Raw genomic sequence first — 14076 nt, forward strand, 5'->3', positions numbered from 1 at the left:
AAGGACATTGGCAGGGAAGCTGAAACAATTTAGACTATAAGCCAGTCACATAGCAAAATCACCAAACGCCCAGTTCTCTGAAAGCTATAAGGATCTAACACACACTCCTAAGTTGTTTTCACAGGAAGCAGACCAGATGAAAACTGCTGACTGCAAGCATGTAGACCCCAGACCAGTTGAAACCAGAAGACTGGTGATGTTTGAAACTTCACCTTGATGCCAACCAGTCTGAGAACTGTGTATGAACTGCTTGTGTGCCTTGCAGCCCACCCCCTCACATATGCTTTAGAACCTTTATCTCCCAACTGGCAACTTGGAGATGCTCTTAAGGACGTCAGTCTACCATCTTCCCAGTTTGCCGGCTTCCTGACTAAAGCCACTTTAAGATTTCCACCAAGTCTTGTCTCTTGAGTATTGACCTTCCGAGTGGCAGGAAGCTGAAATTGGGTTTGGTACCGACCTTGTCCAGTTACAGTGTTTTATAACCAGGCAGACTGCATGTATCAGTGTGACTGTTACATGAATTAATGGATTTTTACCATTTTTAAAAAATATAAAATTTTTACTCTTTTCAATATAAGAAAGAGGGAGTTATTTGGCTACCTAGGTTTCTGGAAAATTTTGTAGGTAGTTGGCTTTATTTTACAATTAGCTTGGTTAGCAAGTTAGAATATTCATAATATTGCAAGGAAGCATAAGTTTTAAAATGTTTACACAAATACTGACTCTCTAAAAAGAACTTTCATGCTGAACACTAATGAATAAAGTAAGAGTTCTTTCAGTTCAGTTCAGTTCAGTTCAGTCGCTCAGTTGTGTCCGAATCTTTGCGACCCCATGAATCGCAGCAAGACATAGTAAACAATAAAAATGACCTACACACGAATTTACCATCTTCCATTTTGTGTATTTTGCCCATAAAGGTGTCTTTTAACAGTGCTATAATGTTTGTCCATGACTGAAGGGCCCAGGATTCCTTCAGTACTCTTTTTATTTATAGGGCACATCATCACATACCTGTTACCAAAGTGCTTTTACATCAATTTAATTGGATTTAGGGCCTGTCTTTTCTTGACCCTCGGTAAAATTTAAGATTCATCCAGGCTAACAGAAGGAGCATGGTGGTAGGAAAGGGTAGAATCAAAGAGGTAGGGGAAAACACAGAAACATGGGTATGATTTCTAAGGATAAGCATGAAAGCTATTAAGACATTTGCGGCATTTAACTTTTGACTTCTTTTCAGAGTCTACAAGAAAATTAACTTTATTACTTTAAAACTTTTAACAAAAAGGAGATTCATTACTATTTAATTACCTAATTTGGTTCTGAATGATATTTGGTCATTTCTTAAAAGCAAATCTAATCATAAAAACGCATGTCATTAATTGCAGATATTCTGAAGACTGTACTACAGAGAATATAGAGAATTCTTGAAACATTCTAAAAGAGTTTTAAATAATGACAGCATCACTGGAAAAATAGTATGTTCCCCATATGAACTACTTTGGAAAAGGCTAACTGGATGTATCAGTACTGGTGATTACTAAAATAAAAATCAGTCACATTTCTCATATATAAACATCTATAGCTCATTGATATGGAATTATATTTTCCCTCAGGAATAAAAGCTGTGGCTTCATCTTGTTCTTACCTGCATGAAGCTTCTTTGAAAAGATGCTGCAATCTCACTGATGAAGGAGTCCTTGCTCTTGCACTCAATTGCCGGCTGTTAAAGATCATTGATTTAGGAGGCTGCTTAGGTATTACTGATGTGTCCTTGCAGGCATTAGGAGAAAACTGCGCATTTTTGCAGTGTGTTGATTTTTCAGCTACTCAGGTAAATGAAATAAAACTTGAAATGTAGAGACTGTATGTATTTATTTGCCCAGTATATTTCCATAACTCATCAGAACACAATTTTTGTTGTTGCTGAAAGTATTGACTTCATATTTTGATAGTTAAATAATTACAATATAATTTGGCACCCTCTCCTCAATTGTTTTAAGTAAGGGTAGAAGGTATGTGGTGGCTAAAACACATGTTTGCTAAATGGGAGGAAATAAAACAATATCTAAATAATAATTTTTAGAAAAATATGCTTCCATCATCTCCATTTATGTGCTGTGTTCTTTTTCCCTTTGCTTAGGTATCTGACCACGGTGTGGTTGCGCTTGTTAGTGGACCTTGTGCCAAGAAATTAGAGGTAATTTAAAAATATCTATAAAGATGATGATAACTGAATTTATATTATCCTCAGAAATTCTTTATTAAACCTAGAAGACAACCAGTGCCTTATTCTCAATTAGGTATTTCCAAGGACTTTTTTCCCCCTCCACCTCTTTATTCCAGAGTGAAAAAAAAGACTGGTAAAGTTAGGAGATAAAGTATGCTTTATAAAAACCCATTTTACTTCCAATAAATGTTCTTATTTTCCAGAGGTTTTAACTTCTAATATATTTAAGGATAGCCTTATTATGGATAAAGATAATGAAAATTTATCAATGTAAAATGACATCCTTTAGAATTTTCATGTCTGACTGATATTTTTACCAGGACTACTTATGCTCTTGCCAGTGTATTTTTCTTGACATCATATTTATTCTCTCTTGATCATCTTTTTCTGAATCTATGAAGGCATCCAGAGTATACCACTGTGGCATAAAGATTATTTTGAGCTGAAGATGTCTAAGAAACCACAGAGGTTAAAAAAAAGACTTTGTCTGAACCGCCTCCCATCCCCCCTCTCTGCCTAAAAGCAGACACTTCCAAAAGAATTCAAACGCCTCAAATCCTTTTTAAGGGAGATTTTCAGATGAGAAATTGCATTAAACAGGCATTGTCAAAAGATTATCATAACTCCCATCTATTTTCCTAAAGGTCCATTTTGTCTTCCCTAAAAGTCATTTGTATGACTGTTAAGTATCCTTTCTCCTCCTCCTCTTCCCCTATTAAGATGGTATATAAACTAAATTCTAGCCATTTCTTTGAACCACGACCTTTGTGAGCTTGTGAATAAATTTTGCCTTTCCTCTTGTTAATCTTACTGTCAGTTTAATTTAAAGGCTTCCAAAGGCAAATATAAGCAGATAGAGAAAAGGTTTTTCCTCCCCCAGAAGCCACATTGTGCAGCTGTTTAAAAAGATCTTAGTGTTCCTTCTTTGTATTCAATGACAGATGTGGCACCTATAACCTGTTTCTAAATATTAAGAAGTCTTTTGTCCCAAGATTTTTATTTTTTTCCTTTCCCAGTTTACAGTGTTTTAGTTTGTTTTTACTCTTAATTAAAAGCTGTGCTTTTCAACAAAAAGTCACATCAAATCCTTTTTGGAAGTAAGCAGCCTGTAAATGAATTAAACATGTTAGTAACCACTATTAGAATGGTGATGCCATGTTTTTGCCAAAATATTTCTGCTTGATTTATTGCCCAAAGAATTTTTTTTGTGATGTCTATATATCTGCATCCTGCTTATATGTATATATATGTGTTTGCATATATAAAATAGCATATATATTTTTATGAATTTTTTCATTAAGAAATTTTGTTTTTAAAGAAGTTTCAAATTCCAAATTGCATTCTAACTGTAGGTGCAATAAACTGCCAAAACTTTTACTGTTTTAAATACAAACATTTATTGAGCACTTAATATGCTGTCCTCCATGCTACTTCCTTATATTCATTAGGTTATTTTATTTTTACAGCATTATGCTATAATCACCATCAATTTTATCAAAGCTATCCAACATTTAACCTAGTTTATCACTTCCTAATAAAACCACCAGGAAATTAGTTGTTGTGCAGTGGTAGGGAATATACCTACATATCTACTTTAGCTTTATAAAATAAAGGGTACCTAGGCAGACTGAGGAAAAAATCCAACCACCAGTGCATTGGTCATTGTAATGTTTTTGAATTTGTCGTTTTTTCAGTTTTCCAAAGCTTATTTCTGTAAGTGTCAAAATATTTTAATGAAAATCTTTCTAAAATTTGTTAGAACTTAATTCCTTCCTTAAACAAAGGAACATATTTTAACATTTGACTCATTGCATCTTTGTGACCACAATTTCTGACAAATAGAAATGCAAACACCTTCATTTATTTTAACTGATTCTTCTCTTTTGGGTAATATATATACCTACATTTTCAGATACCCCATTTTTAACCTGTTGCTTTTAATTTGTTCAGTTCCTGAGAGTTAGGGGCTTCCCTCATAGCTCAAGTGGTAAAGAATCCACCTGCAATGCAGGAGACCTAGGTTCAATTCTTGGGTCAAGAAGATCCCCTGGAGAAGCAATAGGCTACCCACTCCAATATTCTTGGGCTTCTCTTGTGGCTCAGCTGGTTAGGAATACACCTGCAATGCCGGAGACCTGGGTTTGGTCCCTGGGTTAGGAAGATCCCCTGGAGAAGGAAAAGGTTACCCACTCCAGTATTCTGGCCTGGAGAATTCCACGGACTGCATAGTCCATGGGGTCTCAAAGAGTTGAACACGACTGAGTGACTTTCACTTTCATTTTCTGGGAAGTTAAATATCAAGGTTGCTAAATAGTTTATAATTTGAAAATATATTTGATTAAAAGTCTAAGAACCTCTCCTAAAGATTGCCATTTAGTAAAAACATATGTTACAGCATTTATGGGCTTCCCTGGTAGCTCAGATGACAAAGAATCTGCCTGCAATGTGGGAGACCTGGGTTTGATCCCTGGGTTGGGAGGATCCCCTGGCAAAGGAAACGGCTACCCACTCCAGTATTCTTTCCTGGAGAATTCCATGAACAGAGGAGCCTGGCAGTCTACAGCCCATGGTGTCGCAAACAGTTGGACACAACTAAGCACCTTTCACACACACACAGCATTAATTGAATGTCAGTATTGACTCTGAAATCTTTATTGGTCTGAGTTCTCAGTGAGAGCAGATCATTTTGTTCATCACTCGGTCATCATTCTATACCTAGGTTTTACTACAGTTCCAGTCACACAGTAGTACCTCAATAAATGCTGTCATATTTTAAACTTTATATCACAGTCATTTTATAGCTTTCTACAATCTTAATGGTTAAACTTTAATTTGCTGTGAAAGAATTATTCATTTATTAAATATTTATTGAGTATCTGTTAAGTTCTAGGCACTGTCATATTAGAGAACAAAATCTGTCCTTGTTATGTATCACTTTTCCTTAATGGTTTTTCTGATGTTGGTACTTCAGCTTATTTACAGCTTTTATCTATTGGAAATAATCATGTGTTGGGACATATCACTTTTTCTTCCTTTACTATAATTAAGTCCCTAAAACAACACAAGTGGATCAATTCTACGTCATTGTCTGTTGTTCTTCAGTCTCTTAAGTCATGTCCCATTCCTTGTGACCCCCATACCATAGCACAGCAGGCTCCTCTGTCCTCCACCACCCCCTACAGTTTGTTCAGATTCATGTCCATTCTGCCGTATTGACTATGCCAAAGCCTTTGACTGTGTGGATCACAATAAGCTATGGAAAATTCTGAAAGAGATGGAAATACCAGACCACCTGACCTGCCTCTTGAGAAATCTGTATGCAGGTCAGGAAGCAGCAGTTAGAACTGGACATGGAACAACAGACTGGTTCCAAATAGGAAAAGGAGTACGTCAAGGCTGTATATTGTCACCCTGCTTATTTAACTTCTATGCAGAGTACATCATGAGAAACGCTGGCCTGGAAGAAACACAAGCTGGAATCGATTGCCGGGAGAAATATCAATAACCTCAGATATGCAGATGACACCACTCTTATGGCAGAAAGTGAAGAGGAACTAAAAAGCCTCTTGATGAAAGTGAAAGAGGAGAGTGAAAAAGTTGGCCTAAAGCTCAACATTCAGAAAACGAAGATCATGGCATCTGGTCCCATCACTTCATAGGAAATAGATGGGGAAACAGTGGAAACAGTGTCAGACTTTATTTTTTAGGGTTCCAGAATCACTGCAGATGGTGACTGCAGCCATGAAATTAAAAGACGCTTACTCCTTGGAAGAAAAGTTATGACCAACCTAGATAGTATATTCAAAAGCAGAGACATTACTTTGCCGACTAAGGTCCGTCTAGTCAAGGCTATGGTTTTTCCTGTGGTCATGTATGGATGTGAGAGTTGGACTGTGAAGAAGGCTGAGCGCCAAAGAATTGATGCTGTTGAACTGTGGTGTTGGAGAAGACTCTTGAGAGTCCTTTGGACTGCAAGGAGATCCAACCAGTCCATTCTGAAGGAGATCAACCCTGGGATTTTTTTGGAAGGAATGATGCTAAAGCTGAAGCTCCAGTACTTTGGCCACCTCATGCAAAGAGTTGACTCATTGTAAAAAACTCTAATGCTGGGAGGGATTGGGGGCAGGAGGAGAAGGGACGACAGAGGATGAGATGGCTGGATGGCATCACAGACTCGATGGATGTGAGTCTGAGTGAACTCCAGGAGATGGTGATGAACAGGAAGGCCTGGCGTGCTGCAATTCATGGGGTCACAAAGAGTCGGACACGACTGAGCAACTGAACTGAACGGAACTGGGTTGGTGATGCTATCTAACCATGTTGTCCTCTGCTATCCCCTTCTCCTTTTGCCTTCAATCTTTCCCAGCACCAAAGTCTTTTCCAGTGAGTCAACTCTTCATATCAGGTGGCCAAAGTACTGGGGCTTCAGCTTCAGCATTTGTCCTTCCAAAGAATATTCAGGGTTGATTTCCTTTAGGAACGACTGGTTTGATCTTGCATTTCAAGGGACTGTCACGAGTCTTCTCCAACACCACAATTTGAAAGCATCGATTCTTCAGCACTCAGCCTTTCTTGTGAGGACAGAAAAGCCTGGTGTACTACAGAATGGGGTCGCAAAGTGTTGGACACGACTTAGCAACTGAACAACAATAACATACAATGAGAACAACAGATGGAAGGAACAGTGTTCAGCTCAGGTTTCATTTAAAGTATATTAAGGGCTTCCCTGGTGGTTCAGAGGTTAAAGCATCTGCCTCCAATGCGGGAGACCTGGGTTCGATCCCTGGGTCAGGAGGATCCCTTGGAGAAGGGAATGGCAACCCACTCCAGTATTCTTGCCTGGAGAATCCCATGGACAGAGAAGCCTGGTAGGCTACAGTCCACAGGGTCGCAAAGAGTCGGACACAACTGAGCAACTTCATTTTCACTTTCACTTGAAAGGCATTTTAAAAAAGAAAGTATTCAATTCTGGCAAATACGGGTTCTAGCAAAAATTTCAAATTCACAATATTAACTTCATGGGAAACAATATAGCAATGTGAATTTAGGACCTTTTCTCCTCTACATGGAAAACCCTAAAGACTCCACCAGAAAATTACTAGAGCTCATCAATGAATATAGTAAAGTTGCAGGATATAAAATCAACACACAGAAATCCCTTGCATTCCTATACACGAATAATGAGAAAGTACAAAAAGAAATTAAGGAAACAATTCCATTCACCATTGCAACGAAAAGAATAAAATACTTAGGAATATATCTACCTAAAGAAACTAAAGACCTATATAGAGAAAACTATAAAACACTGATGAAAGAAATCAAAGAGGACACTAATAGATGGAGAAATATACCATGTTCATGGATCGGAAGAATCAATATAGTGAAAATGAGTATACTACCCAAAGCAATTTACAAATTCATTGCAATCCCTGTCAAGCTACCAGCCACATTTTTCACAGAACTAGAACAAATAATTTCAAGATTTGTATGGAAATACAAAAAACCTCGAATAGCCAAAGCAATCTTGAGAAAGAAGAATGGAACTGGAGGAATCAACTTGCCTGACTTCAGGCTCTACTACAAAGCCACAGTCATCAAGACAGTATGGTACTGGCACAAAGACAGACATATAGATCAATGGAACAAAATAGAAAGCCCAGAGATAAATCCACACACATATGGACACCTTATCTTTGACAAAGGAGGCAAGAATATACAATGGAGTAAAGACCATCTCTTTAACAAGTTGTGCTGGGAAAACTGGTCAACCACTTGTAAAAGAATGAAACTAGATCACTTTCTAACACCGTACACAAAAATAAACTCAAAATGGATTAAAGATCTAAATGTAAGATCAGAAACTATAAAACTCCTAGAGGAGAATATAGGCAAAACACTCTCAGAAATAAATCACAGCAGGATCCTCTATGATCCACCTCCCAGAATTCTGGAAATAAAAGCAAAAATAAACAAATGGGATCTAATTAAAATTAAAAGCTTCTGCACAACAAAGGAAAATATAAGCAAGGTGAAAAGACAGCCTTCTGAATGGGAGAAAATAATAGCAAATGAAGCAACTGACAAACAACTAATCTCAAAAATATACAAGCAACTTATGCAGCTCAATTCCAGAAAAATAAACGACCCAATCAAAAAATGGGCCAAAGAACTAAATAGACATTTCTCCAAAGAAGACATACGGATGGCTAACAAACACATGAAAAGATGCTCAACATCACTCATTATTAGAGAAATGCAAATCAAAGTCTCTGCTTTTTAATACACTGTCTAGGTTTATCATCCCTTTCCTTCAAGCAGCAAGCATCTTTTCATTACGTGGCTGCAGTCACCATTCACAGTGATTTTGGAGCCCAAGAAAATATAACCTGTCACTTCTCCCACTTTTTGCCTCCTGTCACTGCTTCCACTTTTTGCCATTAAGTGATGGCACCAGATGCCATGATCTTGTGTTTTTTGAATGTTGAGTTTCAAGGCAGCTTTTTCACTCTCCTCTTTGACCTTCATCAAGAGGCTCTTCAGTTCCTCTTCACTTTCTGCCATTAGAGTGTTATCATCTGCATATCTGAGGTTGTTGATATTTCTCCCAGCAGTCTTGTGTTCCAGCTTGTGCTTCATCTAGCCTGGCACTTTGCATAATGTACCCTGCATATAAGTGAAATAAGCAAGGTGACAATATACAGCCTTGTTGTACTCCTTTCCTAATTTGGACGAACCCATTATTCCATGTCCGTTTCTAACTGTTGTTTCTGGCCTGCACACAGGTTTCTCAGGAGACAGGTAAGGTGGTCTGCTACTCTCATCTCTTTAATATTTTTCCACAGTTTGTTGTGATCCACACAGTCAAAGGCTTTAGCACAGTTGATGAGGCAGAAGTAGATTTTTTTTGGACCTCCTTGCCTTCCCCATGATCCAAAGAATGTTGCCAATTTGATCTCTGGTTCCTCTGCCTTTTCTAAACCCAGCCTGTACATCTGAAGTTTCTTTGTTCTCATACTGCTGAAACCTAGCTTGAAGAATTTTGAACACTGCCTTGATAGTATGTGAAATGAGTGCAATTGTATGGTAGTTGGAATATTCTTTAGCATTGCCCTTCTGTGGGATTGAAATGAAAACTGAACTTTTCCAGGCCTGTGGCCACTACTGAGTTTTCCAAATTTGCTGGCATATTGAGTGCAGCACTTTCACAGCATCATCTTTTAGACTTTGAAATAGCTCAGCTAGAATTCCATCACTTCAACTTGTTTTGTTCATAATATGCTTCCTAAGGCCCACTTGACTTCTCACTCCAGGATGTCCAACACTAGGTGAGTGACCACACCATCATTGTTATCTGGGTCATTAAGGCCTTTCTTGTATAGTTCTGTGTATTTTTGCACCTCTTCTTAATATCTTCTGCTTCTGTTAGGTCCTTACCATTTCTGTCCTTTATCATGCCCATCCTTGACTGAAACGTTCCCTTGATATCTCCCATTTTCTTGAAGCGATCTCTAGCCTTTCTCATTCCATTGTTTTCCTCTGTTTCTCTGTATTGTTCATTTAAGAAAGCTTTCTTATCTCTCTTTGCTATTCTCTGGAACTCTGCATCCAGTGCATGTATCTTCTCCCTTGCCTTTTGTTCCCCTTCTGTCCTCAGCTATTTGTAAAGCCTCTTCAAATAACCACTTTGCCTTCTTGCATTTCTTTTTCTTTGGGATGGATTTTGGTCACTGCCTTCTGTATAATGTTATAAACTTCATTTAATAATAATCTCATATAAATGTCCATAGTTCTTGAGGCACTCTATCAGATCTAATCTCTTGAATCTGTTCATCACCTCTACAGTACAACCATAAGGTATTTTATTTAGGTCATACCTGAATGGCCTAGTTGATTTCTCTGTTTCTTTCAGTTTAAGCCTGAATTTTGCAATAAGGAGCTCATGATCTGAGCCACACTCAGCTCTGGCTCTAGGTATAGAGCTTCTCCATCCTCAGCTTAAAGAATATAATCAGTCTGACTTTGGTATTGACCATCTGGTTATGTCCATGTATAGAGTCATCTCTTGTGTTTTTGGAAAAGGGTGTTTGCTATGACCAGTGTGTTCTCTTGACAAAACTCTGCTAGCCTTTGCCCTACTTTATTTGGTACACCAAGGCCAAACTTGCCTGTTATTCCTGGAATCTCTTGACTTATCTACTTTTGTATTCCAATCCCCAAGGATGAAAAGGACATCTTTTTTTGTGTTAGCTCCAGAAGGTGTTGTAGGTCTTCATAAAATCGGTCAGCTTCAGTTTCTTCACCATCAGCGTTTGGGCATAGACTTGGATTACTGTGATGTTGAATGGTTTGCCTTGGAAATGAACCAAGATCTTTCTGTCATTTTTGAGGACACACCCAAGTACCGCATTGTGGACTCTTTCATTGACTGTGAGAGCTACTCTACTTCTTCTAAGGGAGTCTTGCCCACAGTAGTAGACATTACAGTTATCTGAATTAAATTTGCCCATTCCCATCCATTTTAGTTCACTGATTCCTGTCATTGTTCACTCTTGCCATCTCCTTCTTGTCCACATCTAATTTACCTTGATTCATGGACTTTACATTCCAGGTTCTTATGCAACATTGTTTTTTACATCGTCAGACTTTACTTTCACCACCAGATACTTCATCCACAGGGAGTGCTGCTCCTGTTTTGACCCAGCCACTTCATTCTTTCTGGAGCTATTCGTAATTGCCCTCCACTCTTCCCCAGTAGCATACTGGACACCTTCCTACCTAGGGGCCGCTCATCTTCTGGTGTCATATCTTTTTGCCTTTTCATACTGTCCATTGGGTTCTCCAGGCAAGAATATTGGAGTGAGTTGCCAACCCCTCCTCCTGTGGACCACGTTTTGTCAGAACTCTTTAGTATGACCCATCTGTCTTGGGTGGCCCTGCATGGCATGGCTCATAGATTCAGTGAGTTATGCAAGCCCCTGCCCCACAACAAGGCTGTGATCCATGAAGGGGTTTATTGTCTGTCACCTTGCCAATTCATATCATAGGATGCCTTTTCCATGTAGAATATGATGCTTTCTCTTCAGTTTTCAAGAATTTTCAATATATTCAAGTTTCCTTTATTTTAAGACATGATTAATTATAATAATATGTATACCAACATAATATCAGCTTTTCAATAGAAAAGAAAAACTACTACCATAAGTATACATATCAATTATTAGTTGAATCTTACTTTCAGAATTGTTTAAAAGTTCTTGATGTTGGCAAATATACATAAAATTTACTATTTTAACCATTTTTAGGGTACAATTCAGTGGATTTAAGTACATTCACATCATTGTGCAGCAAATAGAAATTCTTTGCCCTTTAAACAATAACTCCCCATTATCCTTTCCCCCAGGCTCTGACAACCTCTGTTCTATCTTCTGTCTTTATGAATTCACCATTATAGTGACATTTTTAAAAACCATTCATCCACTGATATGGTTCCGCCTTTTGCCTTCTGTGAATATCTCTACTATGAACATAGCTGTATAGACATCTATTTATACCCCTGCATGCAGTTCTTTGGAGTATATCCCTAGAAGTGAAATAGCTAGATAATATTCTAATCTATATATAATTTTTTGAGGAACTGCCATACTGTTTCCATAGCAACCATATCCTTTTACATTTTCACTAGCAATGAGAAAGTATTTCAAATTAGAACATTAAACAAAAGATTGATAATATTTCAAATATATGAAAATGTATGGAAATTTTTATAACAGAGACCTGTGAGCCAACCACTTGAATTGTCTGCATTTATTCCAGCCAATTATATTTTTAAAAAATTATTAAATGTGATATCTAAAGCTCCCTCCCCTCATTTATTCCCCTTCTTCCGTCAGAGGTAACCACTCTTCTGAAGATGCCTGTGTATCTTTCCTTCCATGTTTGACTATTTCATCTTTTTACATATGTGTGTGTATATCTGTGACTGTTGTTGTTCAGTTACTAAGTTATATCTGACCCTGCAGTCCCATGGGACTGTGACACGCCAGGCTTCTCTGTCCTTCACCATCTCCCAGAGCTTGATCAAACTCATGTCCATTGAGTCAGTGATGCCATCCAACCATCTCATCCTTTGTTGTCCCCTTCTCCTCCTGCCCTCAGTCTTTCCCAGCATCAGGGTCTTATCTAACGAGTCAGCCCTTCACATCTGGTGGCCAAAGTATTGGAGCTTCAGCTTCAACATAAGTCCTTCTAATGAATATTCAGGACTGATTCCCTTTAGAATCAACTGGTTTGATCTCCTTGCAGTCCAAGGGATTCTCAAGAGTCTTCTCCAACACCATAGTTCAAAAGCATCAATTCTTTGGTGTTCAGCCTTCTTTATGCTCCATTCTCACATCCATACGTGACTACTGGAAAAAACCATAGCTTTGACTATACAGACCTTTGTTGGCAAAGTAATGTATCTGGTCTTTAATATGCTGTTTTGGTTTGTCATAGTTTTTCTTCCAAGGAGCAAATGTCCTTTAATTTTGTGGCTGCAGTCACCATCTGCAGTGACTTTGGAGCCCAAGAAAATAAAGTCTCTCACTTTTTCTGTTGTTTCCCCATCTACTTGCCATAAAGTGATGGGACCGGATGCCATGATCTTCTTTTTTGAATGTTGAGGTTTAAGCCAGCTTTTTAACTCTCCTCTTTCACCTGCATCACGAGGCTTTTTAGTTCCTCTCTGCTTTCTGCCCTAAAGGTAGTGTCATCTGCATATCTGAGGTTATTAATATTTCTCCCAGCAATCTTGATTTCAGCTTGTGCTTCATCATTTGTGATCAGTTCAGTCGCTCAGTCGTGTCCAACTCTGCGACCCCATGGACTGTAGCACGCCAGGCCTCCCTGTCCATCACCAACTCCCAGAGTTTACTCAGACTCATGTCCATTGAGATGGTGATACCATCCAACCATCTCATCTCTGTCATCCCCTTCTCCACTGCCTTCATTGTGATATATTCATAAACAAGACATTATATTATGTGTTTTTCAGTTCAGTTCAGTCACTCAGTCATGTCTGACTTTTTGCAACCCCATGGACTGCAGCACACCAGGCCTCCCTGACCATCACCAACTCCTGGAGTTTACTCAAACTCATGTACATTGAGTCGGTGATGCCATCCAACCATCTCATCCTCTGTCGTCCCCTTCTCCTGCCTTCAATCTTTTCCAGCGTCAGGGTCTTTTCAAATGAGTCGTGTGTTTTTAAATAGTGCATAATAGTTTCATATCATATGTGTTGTTTTACAATTTGAGTTTTTATTCAAAATCATGTTTTAAAATTTTTTTTAAGCTTTATTGGAGTTTTATTTACATACAATAAAATTCACCTATTTTAAGTGTACAGTTTGATGAATGTCAGTAATTGTTTACAATCTTATAACCACTACCACAATTAGGTACAGAATATTTCCATCACCCCAGGAGGTTTTCTCCCATCTCTTTTCAGTCAGTGCTCTGCTGTAGCCTTCCCCCAAGCAACCACTCATTTGTCAATATAGTTTTGCTTTTTCTATAATATTTTATATGAATGAAATCATACAGTATATCATCCTTTGGCTTTTTACTATTTTCTTTACTTCTTTCATTTGGCATAATATTTTTGAGATTCATCCATGTTGTTAAACATGTTAATATTTCATCCCTTTTTTTGGCCGAGTAGTATTCCATAGTCTGGGTATAACACAGCATGCTCATATATTCACCTTTCAGGCTGTTCCAATTTTAGACTATTATAAATACTGCTGTGGACATTTGCATACAAGTCTTTGTGTAGACATATTATTTCATTTTTGGGGGTAATGACT

At 38.1% G+C, this 14076-nt stretch overlaps 1 protein-coding gene across 2 annotated transcripts in view; it reads left to right on the forward strand.

Annotated features, from left to right (window-relative positions):
- Positions 1-14076, forward strand: part of AMN1 (antagonist of mitotic exit network 1 homolog) — a 79292-nt gene that overhangs the window by 40068 nt on the left and 25148 nt on the right. For both annotated transcript variants that reach the window (XM_069585447.1, XM_069585448.1), the window contains exons 4-5: positions 1617-1834; positions 2144-2200. In XM_069585447.1, coding sequence (XP_069441548.1) covers positions 1617-1834; positions 2144-2200 — 275 coding nt within the window. The remainder of the gene's footprint in view (positions 1-1616; positions 1835-2143; positions 2201-14076) is intronic.

The sequence above is a fragment of the Ovis canadensis genome, chromosome 3 (genome assembly GCF_042477335.2).
Source record: "Ovis canadensis isolate MfBH-ARS-UI-01 breed Bighorn chromosome 3, ARS-UI_OviCan_v2, whole genome shotgun sequence".
Classification (NCBI taxonomy): domain Eukaryota; kingdom Metazoa; phylum Chordata; class Mammalia; order Artiodactyla; family Bovidae; genus Ovis; species Ovis canadensis.